Source organism: Protomyctophum bolini, assembly GCF_963924005.1.
Source record: "Protomyctophum bolini genome assembly, chromosome: 1".
Taxonomy (NCBI): Eukaryota; Metazoa; Chordata; class Actinopteri; order Myctophiformes; family Myctophidae; genus Protomyctophum; species Protomyctophum bolini.
This window is the reverse complement of record NC_137862.1, coordinates 39,441,738-39,461,862: the sequence shown is the minus strand read 5'-3', so window position 1 is coordinate 39,461,862 and position 20,125 is coordinate 39,441,738. Positions and strand designations below refer to the sequence as shown.

At 40.7% G+C, this 20,125-nt stretch overlaps 1 protein-coding gene across 1 annotated transcript; it reads left to right on the top strand.

The window, feature by feature from the left end:
• Positions 1–596: 596 nt before the first annotated feature.
• On the top strand, positions 597–19,941 carry hnrnph3 (heterogeneous nuclear ribonucleoprotein H3 (2H9)). The gene is made up of 11 exons (XM_080767540.1): positions 597–698; positions 3,797–3,889; positions 4,722–4,877; positions 8,921–9,064; positions 10,765–10,903; positions 12,411–12,622; positions 13,773–13,871; positions 13,994–14,124; positions 15,098–15,233; positions 17,242–17,298; positions 18,286–19,941. The coding sequence occupies exons 2-11, from the start codon at positions 3,802–3,804 to the stop codon at positions 18,372–18,374; spliced, it is 1,251 nt and encodes a 416-aa protein (XP_080623666.1). The 5' UTR covers positions 597–698; positions 3,797–3,801; the 3' UTR covers positions 18,375–19,941.
• Positions 19,942–20,125: the final 184 nt, after the last annotated feature.

Sequence of the window (20,125 nt, the reverse complement as noted above, 5' to 3'; positions counted from 1 at the left end):
CCAATCCAATAGATAGAGCCCACCACCAGTGCACCGGCCTCCATCCACCTACACACAGCAGGTTTTCCATACACTCACAGCTACTCCACTCCATTCCAGCCATTTGGTCTAGAGAGCCCGCCTACTCAAATACGGTATCCGGGAGGTTTCGTGTGTGCGTGGGTGTGTGTGTGGGTGTGTGTGTGTGTGTGCGCGCCGATCTACGTCGATTATTCTCCTGACTCTGTCTCAATTCAATTAAATAATTCAACGGAGATTTATTGGCATGATAAACATATACATTTACGTTGCCAAAGTTTAAGTGTCAAAATATAATTAAAACAGTTGAAAATGGGGAAAGTAGCTGTAACAGTTGTGCAAACATAGTCAAAATCTGTTGCAGTCATTTTGGGGCATTTTTCAGAAATGTATCATCTTTATTGTCATTACAGTTTTACAATTGAAAAAAAAAAACTCAAATTTAAAATGTGTGTAATAAAGCTCTATTATGCACATTGCACTCTGGTCCAGAGACTGACGGATATGCATGATGCAAACGGCGGCGCCTCCGGGTCCGGGAGGAAGAAGCGTCATCTCGCGACATCATACCTGAGCGACGGCCGAATAGGGCAGCTGACTGACTGACTGTTGCTCTGTGTTGTTTCCACCTGAGGACGAGGAGAGAGAGAGGGACAAGAAGAAGAGAAGCAGCTGTCCGTGTGAGACACCGTCTATCTTTATTTCTATCTATGACAGTTGACATATCGTTGTTCCACGTCTGAGTTAGTGTCCGCAGGTACTGCTGCTTTTATGAGAGGACGGAACTGTTGCATGTAGTAGGCCTTGTTGTTGCGCTCTTGACCGATGTCTGTGTCCTACACTACAACAGCCAAGCAACCAGCCGTTTGATAAGCTAAGAGCTAATGTTAGCCCTACCGAGGCTTGAACAGTAGTCAAGCTACCGAGCAGTGAGGCGACACAGTTTTCTGCCCCACGAAGGGAGGCATAGCCCCTTTCGGGACCCTTTGGCTACCTTGGGACGTAGGTACAGAAATTCAGAAAGGGTAACCATGGGTTAGGGTTGGGGCCAGGCTGACAGCAGTGTGTGAGACTGCGAGAGCCAAGACAACACACCGACAACCTGTTTGCTAACGTTGGATTAGCATTATGGCTAACGTTACTTCCTTAGCAGTGAAATGTCAGACTGATGTCGTGTAATTTTCTATACACAGACAGACAGGTAGACCGCTGTTTACGACCTTTACGTCTGTCTGTCTGACTGCCTGTCTTTCTTGGTGATTTTGGTGGAGTGGACACATGACCACAGACAGCCCTGGCTTAGTGGTTTTTGTGTTGTCCTTTTTAGCAACATTGTATAATCGTACCACTATTTGCAAACTGTTTAATAAAGTATAAACAATCAAATGACGACCAGCCACTTTTAGGTCGCAGATTAAAAAAATAAAATAAAAAAGTAGCAGATACACTGCATGTGAAACAATCTGCGAGTATTAAAGACTCGTTAAATGTATAGGGCCAGTGCATAGGGAGGAGTTCAGTTCACTCAGAACAGGTTATTCTGGTTGCCATTTTTCTGCCTACCAGTAGGCTAGTAGGCTATAGTAGTAGACTGCTAGGATTATCCAGCCTCACTGTGGATACATATACCATTGTATGGTTTGGGTGTCAGATGACAAAATAACAACCTTGATCCACAACAGTAATGGGTCTGCTCTGTTTGTTTTTGAGTGGTGCAACCACTCCAAGGAACAGCAATGTCCGTGTTAAGTAGTACCATTAGGGGCAAAAGTTGCGCTGTTGTGCCAGAAACAGAGAGAGAGAGAGTGCTGCACTGTTGCCTGCTAATGAGAGGGGGGGGGGGTGTACCACTCAGTTCACACGGGTGTGATTTTTATACTCTTAACTTGTCCATCCCCCCGCGGCCATCAGAATTATGCTTCCATTGTAGCCTTGCAGTGCGTTGACTGTCGGCGATATCAAATAATTAAATACACACTGTATGGTTTCTTTGCTTTGGGTGTCAGCTGACAAAAAAACAACCTTCAGCAACATTCCCAAACACATGTATGCTCTGCTCTCTACCTGTCCTCAAACGAGCATGACAGTGTAATCAAAATAATAATGGTCGGATCGCATACAGAGTAGACATTATTTATTTACTGCGGAGAGAACACATGACTGATCACTTGTGGTGTTTTCCCCTCTCCCTGGTTCCATACGGATATGTCCACATGTCTTCTCGTCAAGTAAGATGTAAACATTGAGAACTGTTTTGACGTGAGGGGAGGGGAGGCGGCTATCAGATCAGAACACCCGAACATTTTCGCGAATAATAATACCACCGTCGATCCAGAGCCATAGAGTAGAAGAGTTGTGACATGTTAAAGATAGTAGAGAGATGGAAGATGGTGTACTGCAGTGACAGTGTACACACCAGCGTCACTGACAAGCAAATTTAAGAACTACAGACAAGGCAGCCAAGTAGCCTAGCATCCTACTAGCCTACATGTAGGCAGCAAGATGGCGCCCAAATAAGCCAAAATCCTACCGAACGCGTCACTATTCTGACACACCTGAGGGTCAACTGCTGTAGTTTGAATACAAGTATTTGTTTTCCAATTGTTTGCTTCGTGTTGGATGGGAAGTGGGGAGTTGTCTGTCTGGCTTGTATCATTTGGTATTACATGGTAACGTCAGACTGTAGATAGGCTCCCTGCTGACAAGAATTTAACATAATCCATGCTAGCAGAAAAAGCATGTTGAATTGTGGGTCTAATCGAAATGGTATATTTAAATTATTTCACTGTATGTTTGCACTTAGCCTAAGATTTATCTTATCGATTCTGACATTTTCAATATACTAGAGTGAGTCAAGTGGTCAATGGGGTTTCGGTCATAGTAGAGAGAGTGTGAAACCCCATTGCCTCAAACTAAGTAATTCTGAACATGTACAATTGAAAATCTAAGGTGCTTACCCTGTTGCCCCACCTGTCCGATTATTCTCTGGGAATACGAGACTGCTCGCCCCAATTCCAACTCGCCCCAAACGGCGAAGAACGGTCGCCCCAAAGCCCAGCTATATTTTTACCTGTATTTTGAGATTTTTCCTGTACTTTTAGAGAGAGAGAGAGAGAGAGAAAGGAGGAGGAAGTAAAGTGTCTAGCTATAGTGAGAGTGGAGGGGGCCCCAAGAGGGGGTCATCAGTCTTTTTAGTTTGAGTGTGCTGGGTCGTTACTACAACTAGAACAACAACAACAGATCAACTCTATTTATTTGAGTGGGACAGGTCAAGTTAATATATACAGATGCCACTTTAAAAAAAAGTTGAACAAAAAATATATATACAACGCTTCTTCAATACTACTACTTGACATAACACAGGACAAAAAAATAAAATGAAATAGAGTTACATACATAGAAACATAAGGGCAGAGAGCAATGTCCACAGCTCAGTCTAGTCCTGGGCAAAATCCTGATTGTTATCACTCCATTCAACCAGGATCACTGGAACTATCTAAAGTTGCGTTCATTAATTGAGTCATTTTCAAAAATCCACCTGTTGGTGGCGCTGTAACAGGCCAATGTGAAAAGGGTGGGATATATTCCTCAGCCTAGTAGGAAAGTCTGTGAAAGATTTCACGTAAATTGCACACTGCGTTCATGATTACAGAGATATCCAAGCTTTGGGGGCGAGCTATCCACGGCTTTGGGGCGAGCCGTTCACTTTTCGAAATTCCGGGGTGACCGTTCTTCACTTTTGGTTTTTGTTGCTAATGTGTTTTGCTCCCTGTGGCAGGGAGGATGTCTTTGAATGACGAGGGCTATGTGGTGAGGATCAGAGGACTGCCCTGGTCCTGCACTCAGGAAGAGGTGGCCAGCTTCTTCTCTGGTTAGAACACACACCCACCTACACTAGTGTCAACTTCGCTTACAAAATTTCAAACAAATAGTTGGAGCTGCCAGGACGTACTGTACTTACACTGTATGATCTTCTCTCAAATCGAGTACTGTTTCACAAATTGGTCTTGCACAGGTGTGACTTGTTTTATCAAATGGCACCGTAGGCTGCCAATGATGAGTATACTCATTTTATACTGTTTTATATTGATTAAGGTTGAGATCGTGCTATATTGGCGTCTGTGTCTAGGCGGTAAATCGTAAGTGGTTCGTCAGGGTTCCCCCTCATTGACTTGAACGGTGGCCGAGATCTTGACACCCTTTTATCCCAGATTCCGATTCTAATCAAAACAAGCTTTATTTGTGTGCCTCAAGCTAAAATGTTAAGAATGGAAGGGCAGGGGTGTAATAATGAATTAATACATGGCAAGCAGTGTGTTGTTAAGAGAGCGAAAAAGTTATGAGATTTAAAAATTTAACATCTTTATTTGTATTCATATTTTACAAGAAATTTCTTGAACACAAACAATAGTGGAGAAAACTCTACAACAAGTGCTTCAGGATACAGATCACGGGTACAGAAAGCATCGCCTTCTCAATAGACGACTGCCAATTATTGCAGACACTGAACAGAATTTTGCCGATGCCTTAGCTCTCGACTTGGGCATGCCTGCAATCTGCAGGCCCCTCTCGACTGATTAGTGGACATTACCGAAGCTTCCACACACACACACACACACACACACACACACACACACACACACACACACACACACACACATAATGATGAGGCCTAACCCGTATGTTTTATGTGTTTTGTGCAGACTGTGACATCGTGGGAAACATAAACGGCGTATGTTTCACCTTCTCTAAAGAGGGCCGGCCCAGTGGAGAGGCCTTTGTTGAGCTGAAAACAGCAGAAGACTTCAAGAATGCCATTTCCAAAGACCGCAAATATATGGGACATCGATACATAGAAGGTATTTGTTATCATGATTATCAAACCTGCCTGGCTTTAGTGAGAAAGTAGTAGGAAATGGAATGGATAATGTTTTCCTTATTCTATAATTGCGTCTGTATAACGTGAAACAAAATATGTATAATGTTTTAATCAAATTAGCTTTATTCTATTTCAGTTGGACAACTCACGAATAGATTTACCAATATATATTACAGAATGAGTAACAAGTGTGCATATGATATTTTACTTGGCGTTCGGCTCTGCTGGATTTTCTCCCAGCTCGGCACGATTAAGCACCAACATAAAACATTGAGAGCAGGCAGATAGATATACAATAAAACCCCATGGGGAGCATAGATAACAGAGCCCACCAGTAGTGCTGGGGTGGAGGTGGGAGCAAACATCACATACAACCAAGGACTGTCTAAAGAGGACGAGACATGAAGGCCGTACGGGCGACACCATGTTGCTCCATGGTGCTCCCTGGAAGGAAAGAAACATGCGCAATGGGCTATATGCAGCCAACACTTCCGCGTTCAGCTTCCTTGGTCTCAACTGCGCATGTTTCTTTCCTACCATGGAGCACCATGGAAGGAAGGAGCAGAGGAAGGCAGGAAGAGCATGCAATCTAGTGAGCTTAAGTAGCCCGCCCAATTGGTCAGGTGACTGCCACATCGGCGAATGACGTGTGGGACTTGCACACACTTATACGCACACATAGTAATGCAGCATGTTAACTCCCTCGAGTATGTCTGACTGAACTAACTCCGCAGGCTACGTCTCATTTCTTATAACGTGTAATTAATTTTGTATTTGTCAATCGGATAAAAACAGGAATGACAACACGAAAAACACGGATGCTTGTTGTCACTTGTCCTTTATTTACCAATGTATTGGTACACTCTTACACTCTTAACTCCGCCCAGAAACTACTGTAGAGTGTAAACTTGTAAAAACATAATGTTTGGACGTGTGTGTGAGTGCGTGACTCTGCATTCATATCAAACATCAAGAGAATTTACAAGCTGCAAGTTGTTCTGTGCATTAATGTTTTGTTTGTGAGAGTGAGCTTGTTTTAGCTTCTTTGTTGATTTGTGTGTGTTGGATAGGGCTGACCCAGTCGACTTACTACAGAGCTTGAGGTTGACGTAATTTTTCTGCATACATGTGTGATTCTCTGCTTTGGCCCGTTGGGTAAAGTAATTGATAAGAGTTCAGTTGTCCAGTACCATAATAACCTCATAACCAAACCAGAAGGTGCTTGTGGTAGATCATCAGCCTAAAACCCAACACTAGTAGAGAGTAGACAGTAGAGTTTAAAAATAGGAAATCATCCAAAAAGAACGTACTGTAAGTTGACTGAAGAGAGAACTAGATGTACTATCTTGTCTCCTGACCACACAAACACAGCCAAAGGGAGGCACAAAGATGGCATGCTATCAGCAGGTAATGATTAACACATACAGTAGATCCACCAGGCTTGACAGATAGAAAAAGCTTGGGTAAAAGCTGATTATGACAGTCCGGCAAAAAAAACTTTTGCCTCAAGTACGATTCATTATTTAATGAACAATTATTGCATTTATTGCACTTTTACTTTTGTCAGGCTGGTTAACAAAAATAATATCCATTGGCGACCACGCCGACCAGTTAACCCATTCTGACCTGAGATCAGATTCATACGAGGTTTCCACTGGGGGACACACTGGTCTGATTAACCCATTCTGACCTGAGATCAGATTCTAAAAATGTCAGTCGTTCTTCGATTTAAAAAAGAATAGCAGACCTACAAGCTCGTAGCGCGCCACTCTGTGGCGCGCTACGAGCTTGTAGATCTGCTATTTTTCAATAGCTAAAGCATAACATGATGCCAACACCAAAATGGGTTCCCGTTCAGAATGGGTTAATATTGTTTTGGGGCCTTTTTTAACCTCTGTTAGTTTGGCTCATCCATCCCTACTAGCTAATGGTATCCTCGATGCCAGTTAACAATGCCCACTGCCACCGGCTATTGTAGGAGCTATTAATTTATGTTTTGTTGTCGTTTGATATATTAAAGTACGTTGTGTAGACACTTGGTGGCGGGCACAACACAGGTTGTTATACTAGTATCAAAGATTATTAATTTATAAAGATGGGCGAACTTCTTTGGAGCCACTAGAGGCAAAATGGTACACAAAGCCTACAAATGGTCTCCTAAATATAGTAGGCGTGCTTTGCTTCTCCCCTGACCTCCACACCACCCTCCCCTCTCCCAGGCTGACAACACTGACAACGTTGAGAGCATTATATGGCAAATGTCATGATTCCCATTTCCCAAATCAGCCCCATCAACCAAGAGTCTAAGACGGTTATGGAAAATTATATTATTAAGCATTGGAACACACATTTTATTTAGCTATTTTCCATTTATTTCACATTGTGATATTCACATATTCTCAGCTTAAATATGGGGCCAGAGCCCTCTATGTGTTGTCCAATTGCAGATGGACAGAGAGCATAGACTGTAAAAAATATGAACAAAGCGTTCCGCGGGTCTAACATGAACGTAAAATGAAGCCTGTCAGTCCTTGTATTGTAAGTCGCCATCTTTCTAGATCCGTTTTGGCCCAGCTGGCCATTGGCTGGCCCAGACAACGAGGCGGGACTTCCCCCCCTTCTTCTCCGTTGGTTTTTATTTTGACTCGAGTGGGAGGGGAATCCCGATCATAGACTGTAACCCACCCCACGCCCCTCAGAACATACGTGACTTTATGGTCATTTCTTTAATAAATGTGACCATAATTTTCCAAAAAGAATATTATGACATTAGAAATGAGACTTTAAACTAGTGACTGGAAGCAGAAAGTATTCATGACCATGTTTATTAAGGTAATACAGTCTAGTTGAAGTTGGGCCCAAATACATGGACTTCTATGGGGCTATTGGTTTTTCTGGGTCCAATGACAGCGCCACAACAGGCCATTATATGAACTTTCAGGAAATCCCGATTTCCTCAGTGGCTTCACAAAATATCTGTCTGACTGCTCCCCTGACAGAGAGACTGAAATATCGCGAGAGTTTGTTGCTGGGATAAAGAAAGGTCGATAACAAAGTAGATTTTCTCCTGATTTGTCTTGCTAAAAGAAGCCATTTTAGTATGACTATCTTCGAAACCCTAAAATATTGTGTGCCTTGTGTTGATTGGGTCCAGTATTTAGTCGAGTGACCATGGAGTTAAGGAATGAATCATAAGTTGTGTTCACGTTCACTCTCCCATTGGAAATGAATAGACTCCAACATTCTTCCGGTCTCCTAATAATGTTACCGCCCACCTCACGCAGATACAGAAAGTAATGCAAAGTTGGCCCCTCTTGCTATTGGCCTCTTGGCTCGCTCTCTTGGCACAGAGAGCACAGGTGCAGTAATTAGCGTGGGCACAGGCAGAGGGGAGCACACATTGGGCTTACCAGACACTACAGGCAGAGGGGAGCACACATTGGGCTTACCAGACACTACAGGCAGAGGGGAGCACACATTGGGCTTACCAGACACTACAGGCAGAGGGGAGCACACATTGGGCTTACCAGACACTACAGGCAGAGGGGAGCACACATTGGGCTTACCAGACACAGACAAAACAGACAGACACTAAACGACAAACCCGGAGATAGAGACTACAAAGGTTCACTGAGTGATGTTTTTTCTTTCTGTATAAAGTGCAGTACTTCAATAAGTTAAGTACTGAATAATCGATTGGACATATTTTGTTTGTATCTTTGGAGGATCACTACCTTTCCTGTGTGGACATTGGATTTTGTTGAAAATTGCCATTTACGGGCAGCATTCGTGTTAAGAGGATTTGGTTTTAAACTGTGAGATGAAATAAAGAAGGTACAGAATCAATACTTGTATCCTTCAAAGTAACCACCAGTGCTCATGGAATGGAATAATATTAAAGGAATGTTAAAGGTCCAGGTATTCTTTTAAAGGCTTTTCTTTAATCATAACATTACCTTTTTTTAAATATATATTATTATTAATGTTCAAATATCGTTTTGTGTGTGTTTCTGACTGAATCAGTGTTCAAGTCGAACCGCAGTGAGATGGACTGGGTGCTGAAGCGCAGTGGTCCTGCCGACTATGACGGCTGCAGTGGCTGCATGCTGAGACTCAGAGGCCTGCCCTTTGGCTGCAGTAAGGAAGAGATCGTACAATTCTTCTCAGGTACGCACACTTTGTTTTTTTGCAATCTTTCTCCAGTATAAACAGGCACGCACACCATATATCCAATGTTAACCACTATTTACATTTAATATGAGTTAATTGAGGATTGTTTCGTACATCACGGTAAGGGTGTGTCAAATAACACAGAGCAGCAATTACAGTCACGTATCTTTACACAGAAGATGTGTTTGTCCACATCAGCTATTTATTAGCAGCTAAACGGCTAAATATTCCCCTTACGCACAAGATCGGTATCGGCCGATCGTGAGAAAAACAAGCGGTGATCAGGATCGGTCCCAAAAAACCTGATCGGAGCACCTCTAAAACTATCCATGATGTTAGATTATTTGTTTAAAATGTCTATCTTTATTCTTTAGGCACTTGTGGAAAGTGTGTTTTTTTTTTAATGTCCTTTCAAATCACCGACCAGTGCCGGCAGGGTTCCTGACTCTTATCCATCTTTTTCATGTGATGTGCAAATAATATGGTCTTGGAAATTTCTACGTACAGTAGGTCATGGAGATGTTTTGAAAGAATTGGAATATATATTTTAAAGAGTAGGAACCCTGGCTCTGTTGTCAATGTTAACTGTATTAATATAACTATGCTACTATGTTTAATAGTATCTATCAATTATCCATATTGTGTATATTGCCTCAACATGCTTTTTAACCCATTTAGGCTTGACCTCAAAATTTTAAAGAAATATTTTAAAGTTTTCTGAAATAAATATTTTCACGATTTTTCAAAAATAGCAGACCTACAAGCTCGTAGAGCGCCACTCGGTGGTGCGCTATGAACTTGTAGATCTGCTATTTTTCAATAGCTAAATTATAACATGTTTAAAACACCAAAAGGGGTTCCCGCCCAAAATGGGTTAATGTATCAAGGCCATAAGACGTAACATGTTTGTTGTTCATATGTTCACTTAGTTTACGTTTACCATGTTGTTTATTATGTCATTGTCATGATTTCTTTAAAATGATCTTGCTATCTTTGGCATTATGCCATCTTATTGTTTAGCTTATTATTCTGACCTAGACCAAGTGTACTAATTAAATGGGGAATTTAGGAGGGCATTGCTTGGGTTGGGTGGGGCCGGGTCACGAGGGAGTGGTCCCAGGACACTGATCTGGGTTCAGCTAGGCTACTGTATGTGTTTCTGCTGCCTGAAAGGGCAGCCATTTTCAGATGGAAGTTCTTGACTGGTGATGAGGTTTTGGTAATGTTGTAATGAGAATAAGCATTAGTGAGTTCAGACCCTGAAGGTTATGGTTCTACTACCACAATAAAGGCATCGTTACCTTCATTTGAGTTTTGTGTTCTTCATGCATTATTAATTATTAATGCATGGAACACTGGTGCTCATTTCCATGACAACATTAATATGTTAGCCAAAGAAGACCACTGACCAACCAGGACGTGTTCTTTCTGTCCATTCTGACTATGGCTGATGCTGACTCCAGACCAGTATTTATTTCTGGCACCACTTCCCCACTTGGTACCTTTGCAACTATAACTGCTAGATGGCCCCTTTTAATCCAGTTGAATTAGTTAACACCGATCTTATTTGTTAGCTGCTGTTTTATTTAATTTTATATATATATTGCTATTCTAAGTTCCAGTGAGGTGTTCAGTGGGTGTTGTTCTACCTACCTACCTACCTACCTATCTATGTTATTTGTGTGCTTGGGTTGAAGGGTTGAGAATCGTGCCAAATGGGATTACTCTGCCAGTGGACTACCAGGGGAGGAGCACAGGGGAAGCCTTCGTGCAGTTTGCCTCAAAGGAGATAGCAGAAAAGGCTCTGGGGAAACACAAGGAAAGAATAGGGCACAGGTGGGACAGAGGGGAAAGGGTTGGGTTGGTTTATATTATAGTAAGTGTGTGGGTCACATTGTATTATGGTGAATTTGACAGGATGGGTTCTTAATGAATATTTATTGTTAAATGAATTGCAATAATTATAAGTACTATGTTATTGTACATTACTGAATGGGAGGGTAATATTATAGTGTCTATACTAAATCTATTAGCGGGATGTGTAATTATATGGATTTCATTAATTATAACTACATTTGATAACATATTGGGGGGGGAGGAGTCATGAATCTCACCTCTTTTGATTAAAGGTTGTTAAAGATTGTATTGATTACTGTGATATCATGGGCTGTTTTTATTTGGCATACATTCTATGGGCACTATTTAATGGGCTGGGGGTAACTATGGGTCTAATGGGTAGTTTTATGGGTATCTTTCGGTGTTTCTCTACTGTTTATGTAACAGAAAAGTCACTGGGAGTAAGTATAGAAATGCAGTAGTTCTTTTTCATCTTTTTCTAGAGGCATGCTGTGCTGCCATATATAAGGGCATTATAATTAATTTCAGACACAAGCCCTCTAAGGAGGCATTTGACTAAGATGTAGTCAGTTACAGCTGGATCGGTATAGCTGTAGAAAGGAATCCTCCACTACAATGTAAGGCAAGCAGAGAGCCACTCATAAAAGTGTTTGGTCAGGTTTATACTAGGAACTGTTCTTATAGTATAACAGTACAACACTACAGTATATCATGGTGAGAATAGTAGGCTACAGATATCTGATTAAAGGTGCAAGTAACTTACCAGTTAAAAGTAACCAATGGGGCAATACTGTGGAGTGACTTAACTGTTTGTCATGGCCCAGAATTCTTAAGCCATTCAGACCATTAGGTTAGTTAGTGCAAGTTAGTCCTGTGTCTGTAGGATATATATAAGTCAGTTACCTGCTGTAGTCCTGCTGTAGGAAATCATTTAGGGCTGTATGTCCTGTGTCTGCTTATGTTCTTTTTGTATAAACTCAAATATCTGTGTATATACCATTACCCTTAAAGGACCACTTCACCACTTTTCAACCTATCTTCATATAATAGGTCCTCACTAATAATCATGATAAAATTGCACGATATGTTTCTACTCTGTCTGTCTCATAGGAGGGCTGTGGGCAGTTTAGAAACCATCATCATTAGGCAGATTCTTTTTAACAAGATTTTCTTTTACAAAAATGTTTAGATTTTCATTATCGTGAGAACGATGGCTTCCATTTTAGCATTGCAACTTTTCAGAACTAGAAAGCCTGCAGTTTTTATTAGCTTGTATTCCCCGTCGATGATGTCACTGGAGGATGGTTTCTGAACTGCCCACAGACCTCCTATGACAGACCGAGAAGATTTTTTTTTTCAGGATTATTAGTGAGGACCTATTATATGAAGATAGGTTGAAAAGTGGTGAAGTGGTCCTTTAACTATTTCCACTATCATAACCCTTTTTGCTGCCTTCTTTACCCCCCATGCACATCTCCCACTCCAGGTACATAGAGATTTTTAAGAGCAGTCGTAATGAGATCAGGGCGTACTATGAGCTGCCCCGGCGTGGAGTCGGGGGCCAGGGTCAGGGCCAGAGGCCTGGGCCCTATGATAGACCCATGATAGGTGGTCCCAGGGGAGGCTTCTTTGGGCCGGGACCTGGCCGAGGGGGGCCTCTGTTGGACACCATGAGGAGCGGAGGAGGATATGGAACTGGTAAGAAACTAAATGTATTCAGAATGAATTAATTCATTCCGAACAGAGATTCATACAAAAATGTTTTGGAACCTGAATAAAAGTATTCCTATTCCTCAATTGTTTACATGACCAAAGCATTCATTCGGAATATAACTTTGGACTATAGAGATGACCAACCCATAACAGATATCCGTTAAGAAATGAATAACCGACAAACCCTAACGGCTATTAACTGATAAAATATGAAAAGATATATTTTGAAGCGCAGAGTCCACACGACTTCCACCCAGAAGTAAATTATCCCATTCGGAATGGGATATTCTATTCCAATTGAGGTGTTTACATGAGCATTTTCATTTTGATGACTGGAATTTCATTAATTCTGAATGAATGTTGTGCATGTAGACGCAGCCTCTGAGTCAACCAGTCAGTGTGCAACCTGACATCAGGGTCAAACGTTCCCCATGTGCAACTTTGCAAGCTAAAACTGATCTCAATATGTAATGAGCAGATTGTCATGCAACTTGGAAGGACATTCATGCTCCCCATAGTTTCTGTCATTCAGACCCTCTGTTACTGGAGCTGACGATGTAAGACAGCGGATCCCAAACCTTTTTGGCCGTGCACCCCCTGTTACCTCCCGACCAAGCTGATGCACCCCCCCCACATGGAAACATAAATTGCATAAGCTATATAGAGATTTAATATGAACCTGAATATGGCATAATATATGCAGCATAGGCTATATTCTGCATATACTTGCCACATATTGGCATAATATGTTAATACATAAAAAATAAAACCATAGCACCACCTATGCCTTTTCATGTCGCGCACCCCTTAGAAGTTGCTCGCGCACCACAAGGGGTCCACGCATCACAGTTTAGGAACCACTGACAGACATTGGATCTGACTGTGTGAGACTCACTAGTTAAGTTTCTGATTGGACGATAACCAGAATTTGGTGACCCCCAATCCCTTTGCTTTAATGCTACCTGTAGGCCAACTCTTTCACTCACTTTAAAGGCACTTTGTATCTGTTTGCTTGTGGGACTTTATTTAAAAAGCTTTTGCTAATGGGATTGCTTTAATATGCGAGAGCCCTTATTATTTGCTTATATTGTTTTGACTACATTTCTCCTTTTGTCTTGTTGCCATTGGCGTCTAGGAGGTTACGGTTGCTTAGACAACTACAATGGCTTTAACAATTATTGTTTCGGCAACGCCATGTTTGATGATCGAGTGAGAGGCGACAGGGGAAGCAGAGGTGAGCTCCATATCAATTTACCTACAAAACGCTCGCACACTATAGTATTGACTGGTTTTAAAACGATTTGTTTGTGCTCTAAAAAAGTGTGTGTGTGTGTGTGTGTGTGTGTGTGTGCGTAGTGCGTGTGTGTGCAGGGATTGCAAGCCATGGCTACGGCGGGACAAGTGATAGCGGTTCAGGATTCCACAGTGGGCACTTTGTCCATATGAGGGGACTGCCATTCCGTTCCACAGAAGGAGACATTGCTAAAGTAAGAACACTCACATACTAATGCAAGATAATAATTGTTGCTGCAACTTAACCAATGTTGATGCAGCTGTTTATAGCTGTTGTCCATAGTCCTTAATAAAATAAAATCTACCGTATATTCTAATTTAATTCTTTACATTTAATTTGAACTTCGATGTTTATCAGGAACACTTCCTTAAATTGCATTCTGTTTGTGTGCAACTAGTATGGGTGTAATATCTATTTATTCTCTATTTTGCATTTACAGGAAGTACGTAATTAAAAATCTTATTTTACCTAGGATGGTCATTTGATGGAAGAATTTAACAAACCCCCGGACAATTTCACCCAAACAAACCCCCATAAAACATTAAAAAAAAAACAGTTTTTTTTCTATTTATGCACGTTGAGTATTCATATTATTGTGTAGTTTGTCAGTTGAACGAATACAATCAACTAGACTTGCAGCGGTTCCCAAACCTTTCGGGCTGTGCTCCCCCTGTTACCTTCCGACCTAGCTGACCTAGAACCCCCTAGATGGAAAGGAAATATATGAACATATTTCTTTATATGCAACATCACATATGTCATGTGACATATTCGGATTTGGCTGCCTGCATATGTCTCTGCATAAGTGCATATATGTGCGCGCACACACACACACACACACACACACACACACACACACTATACGAGACAATAATATAATATTTCAAATCCACATTTATGGCATATATGCAGCATATATTCAGCGTATACTTGCCAAGTTGCCATGCCATATATTAGCATATGTTCATATATTTAAAATTACAACATATTATTGTCACCACAGGTGGTGCATCCCCTAGAGGGCGCTGGCGCACCACAGGGGGTGCACACACTACACTTTGGGAACCCCTGAACTGGAGAGTTTGTTTTGCACATGTCCCATGAGAATGTTGGTTGTGTCTGTCTGTGTGTGTGTACATCTGTGTGTGTGCACGTCTGTGTTGTAGTTCTTCTCCCCCCTGAATCCGTTGAGGGTTCATATTGACGTGGCCCCCAACGGCAAGTCAACTGGAGAAGCAGACGTGGAGTTCCGTTCACATGAAGATGCTGTTGCAGCCATGTCAAAGGATAAAAATCACATGCGTAAGTATAGTCTATTGTTAGTCTATAGTTTATCCTCTCCTCTCTATGATGCTAAAGTCATCACCACAAATAGTACCATGTAGGGCTGGGCTATTTACCGGAAATATTGAAACCGATATTTAGATCCAATAACCGACTTATAGATATACTATATACTAAATAATAAGTCTGTTAATGGGATATATATTTTCGTATACATCAACATATCGACACACCATTTTTAAGTTGATTAATCTGATGCTCATGGAGAACAACATCACACAGAGACTGCTGGTGTCCTTTTATCGGTGCTCCATAGAGAGCATTCTAACATACTGTATATGCGTGTGGTACACCAGCTGCACAGCGGCTCAGAGGAAAAAGCTCCAGAGGGTCATTAACACGGCACAAAAGATCGTTAGCTGCCCTCTTCCCACACTGGAGGACCTACACAGATCCTGCTGTCTCAAAAAAACACAGAATATTATGAAGGACACTTACACAGTACACAGTACTGTGCAATATATGTCATGTGCAATAGGGATTTGTGCAATAACATGAATTATGGTTATGCGTGTGTTCTTGTTTTATTCGTTTTTATATTCTTAGTTTTATGATGCCCTGATCGGCACTTTTAATTTCGTTGTTCTTGTTACAATGACAATAAAGTTCTATCTATCTAACCCTGCATTATACTTCGTTGTACAATGGTACCATACATAAAAATCTAAATAGCCAATCTACAAGCTCACGTGGCGTAGCAGAGCTGCTATTATCGGTTTATTAACATAAATAAAAATGTGTTCATTAATCGTAATCGAGGCAAAAGGTTTCAGCCCTAGTACCATGACCACTTGCTGTATAGAATACAGTCCCCAATATTGATGTCCTCGTTCATGCTTTAATAGTTAACTAGCTGACCTATTCAGTGTCTTCCCATAATTTTTCACTATACATTCCCCCACAGAAACGAGCACATTAGTAGAACTTCACAACAAAGTTACATTTGCATGCATCACCGAGGATATAAACACTATAACCCCCACATTTCCATTGTGGTCCTCTGGACATAGAAACACAAGCTACAGATTGAATTGATTGATAAGATTAGATTATCCCTGCCTTTGATGGCACGTAATGACGTGGTTTTTATATTGAGATTTATGTTTAACATGGATGGAAATGTCATACTAAAGCAATATGCCACATTTTATAATGGCTGAGAGGCGTGATGTCAGACATGCAACGTAGTCGAGTGTATCCTGCCCTCTCAGACATTATAACATACAAGGTAACCTCGGTAACAAGGACCTCGCGTGGCTTATTGCTTTTCTAAAACGGTTACAAACATGGCAATATTAAAATCATAAAACTATTCCTATTCACTGGAGAAAAGTAGTTGTGGCCACCAGATAAAGCCACTTCCTTGTTTACTCGGCCAGTCCATTCTGGCTTTGTTGTGTCAACAACGAACACATTGAGAAACAAAACTTGTGTGTTAGGTCAATCTCATGGTAACTTAACATATTCAAATTAGAAATGTATACTTTTTAAAATCCATATTTAGCTCATATAATATTAATATGAACATCACATCAAAACAACTAGCATAGCTACTTAGCTAAGCGACTGAGACATTGCGAGGGTCATCGGCTGTGTTTATGGGGGAATAGGAGGCGCTTGCTGTCTTTACAAGACCGCCCGGAGCCACTCATTCACAGTCCTATGGGCGCGGGTGGTGCTTCGAAGCCTGCACGGCCAGGGTTTGTAAGGAAATCAAGCGCTTCTCTTCCCTAGTTCAGCTACAGATATGCTTTATCACTGTAACACCTGGGATTGATATAAACTGATTTAACGTGTCGATTATCGTGAGATTTACTACGCGTTCTAATCAGAAACCAGCCAAGTATTGGGACTAACCGTTTTAGAAATGACATTTTGCTGGTTGTTATGGTCTTATGTGGTGTGCCTAAGGTGAAATTGATACAGGAGCTTCATGCTGTTGCTTTGATCTTTGTCCTCTCCACAGAGCACCGCTACATTGAGCTGTTTCTCAACTCCACATCCAGCGGAGCTGGTGAGATGAGTAAGTTATTATCAACCGTTTACTTTTGATCTGTACTGTTGTTATTTGGAGTTAACAGAAATTGTATCAAATACAATTTGACTAATTGAATAATATTTCAGGGATCATGTAGATCTATTTATAATAATGTGCTATTGAGATCCTCACCTGTTTTTGGATGCAGAGAATCTACAAAACTATTGATTCCAAAATGATTTTTTGCGTTTGAATAATAATAATAAATATTATTATTATTACTAATAATAATCATCTATATTAGAGACCGATGTATGGGTCATTTTTGGTGCCGAAGCTGTCATCAAACATTATTGTGTTTTTTATCATCATTAACGTACCATACACTTTGTCTTTTAGAATGTAGGAACTGCCATTTTACTACCCAGTAGAGGTAGCATATAACACAAGTAACTGCTTGGCAGCGTTGCATTGCGCTGCTAAACGCGACGTTTGCTCAACAGCAGCATATAGATTAATAAATGTGACAAAATACAGTTCTATCCCAAGCCAACATTATAATATCCACCAAGTAATCGAAATGAATTACTGGAAACAAATTCAAAGTTTAGGCTATCATTAGGGATGGATCTCGTTCATTTTTATTGACTAGTCCTTACCCATTATAATATTGAGCACCAACACTAAATAGTGAAATGAAAAGACGATAAAGAATTGTGGGGAGAAAAGTAGTAAACTGAAAGTATTTCTCCTTCCTTTTCTCAAGTCAGTCAGACAGAGGTAGCTTCTAGCCTATTCTATATTAACTGCTGAAATTGAGCAAGAAAAAACTGACGTTGACAGTGTACGAACAAATCCTGGTTTTCTACATTGGTTGAGGTCAATAAAGCACCCAGCTATTATTGCAAGTTTTACTGTAGGGCCTACATCTCTACCAGGGCTTCTTAGCCTACAGTGTGGGCTAAGAAGCCCTGGTAGAAATGTCCATCATTTATTTGTCAAGTGTAATCATGCTTTTTCAAAACACCCCAGGTCGTGGTGGTGGTGGTGGTGGTGGTTACTATGGAAACTCAGGAGGAGGTGGAGGCTCGCGGGGCAATGTACTGCGAGGTGCATTCTGAGGATGTCGTCACCCTGTTTCAACCCATCCTGACCTTTGTGTCACGTTTCTTAAAGGCCTCATTTATTCCTCAAGCTGCTCAGAGCATGAGTGCTGATGTGGGAGTCATGAATCATGATACTATAACTTACCCTTAGATATTATACCAGACCACAAAAAAAATAACTTATTCTTATCAGAGTACAGAACAGAATCACGAGTACAAACTATGTGTTTCTGCATTGAAAATAAATTGTGATGCTTACAGGTAACCGATGTTGTAGGCTAGAGCTTGGTATCAGTAATTTGGTAGAATCCAACCCTAATTGTTTTCAAAGAAGAGATAGTCTGAATTATTTAGTATAAATACTAAATATAAATATATTTAGTATAAATTAGACTTCTGTGTCCCAGATTTCTTCCCTGTTAAAATGTGTTTGAGTGTAGCACTAATACTTTATTTAAGCCACAACACACACAATGCACAATGCAGCAAAACAATCATTTAAAGAAGTACGTAGCCATGTATTTGATTACTTATTTGGCTAGAATTATACTTTTGTGATGACTGCTGTGCGCTTAAGAGATTTATCAACTGTGTTATAATGGCACAATTTTTAATTTTAAGAATAATTACTTTGAAGCAGCAGATGCACCACTGAGGCACACTTTCATGGCAGGCAGAAATTCATTCAGAAAGAAGATAGGATGTCCGCACACCGTTTCTTGAGCTCCCAATACGTTTATTTAGATGAGAAGAATCAACGTTTCGAACCTTTCAAGTCTGGAACCTGGAGGGTCGAAACGTTGATTCTTCCTACCTTCTTTCGTTATGTATATTTTTGTTCAGCACCCATCAACTTTTTCTGAGATGTGGGTGTGTCCCTTTTGGATTTTTATCTCAGGCAGAAATTAATTGACACTGGTACTCTCATGCAACAGAATTGGCTTACTGTGACCTGAAATTGTTACAGAAAATAAGGGCTTGCGTTATATGAATTATGTGATGCTTCGTTGGCTTATGCCTGATTTAGACCCAAGGGCCAATATCACACACCATGTACAGTATGTGTCACATCATGTTGTGAGCTTTTAGTTTGGCTGTTTTCGATGTGGGACACCAAGTTACTGGTTACCAAGTATGAATCAGGTAATTTGAGGAGGATTTCAGCAGCAATCAGCAAAGTCCAAGGTGATTTCTCAAATTTAAAGTTAAACTGTTTTACTTTGTGTTTTAGACTTTGTTTTATTATTTGGGTTTACATATTTGTTGTTTTATCTGATGTCACAGATTTCAACCGTGGGAAGTTTGCATATGTCTAGCTTGCTTCAGTTAAATTACTTTTGAATGCAAAATGGCTAAGAGAAACAAATCTGTCTCTGATTTGATCATTAGATTGGCATGCTCTGAAATGCTGGGTAAATGGGTGCCAGTGTGTTTATATGAATGTTTTCACATGTTCATTAAAAAAAAAGCTGAATATTATTTTCCACTCAAAGAGTGGAAATAAAAATATATATATTTGAGCTGTGAAATAGCTTAAGCAGCTGTTGTACATTTTGCCTAATAAATTTTATATTTAATTCTCTGTCTGTATCCCTGGCTCTCTGTTACATTGCCTTTAGGTTTACATTGTTTTAAAAGCATCTGTCCTTTTTTGGACCATGGGCTATAGCCCATATCGTACGGCATACTATAGCACGCCGTATTTCATCATTTTTGAGGATTTGAAAAAAAAAAATTACATAAAAAAAACGATGGGTTATAGCCCA

Excerpts from the sequence above, each read along its gene's own strand:
- hnrnph3 (XM_080767540.1), top strand. The coding sequence starts at position 3,802 with ATGTCTTTGAATGACGAGGGCTATGTGGTGAGGATCAGAGGACTGCCC. Across the intron at positions 3,890-4,721 it reads GGTGGCCAGCTTCTTCTCTG|ACTGTGACATCGTGGGAAAC; the intron begins GTTAGAACACAC and ends TGTTTTGTGCAG. Across the intron at positions 12,623-13,772 it reads CGGAGGAGGATATGGAACTG|GAGGTTACGGTTGCTTAGAC; the intron begins GTAAGAAACTAA and ends ATTGGCGTCTAG.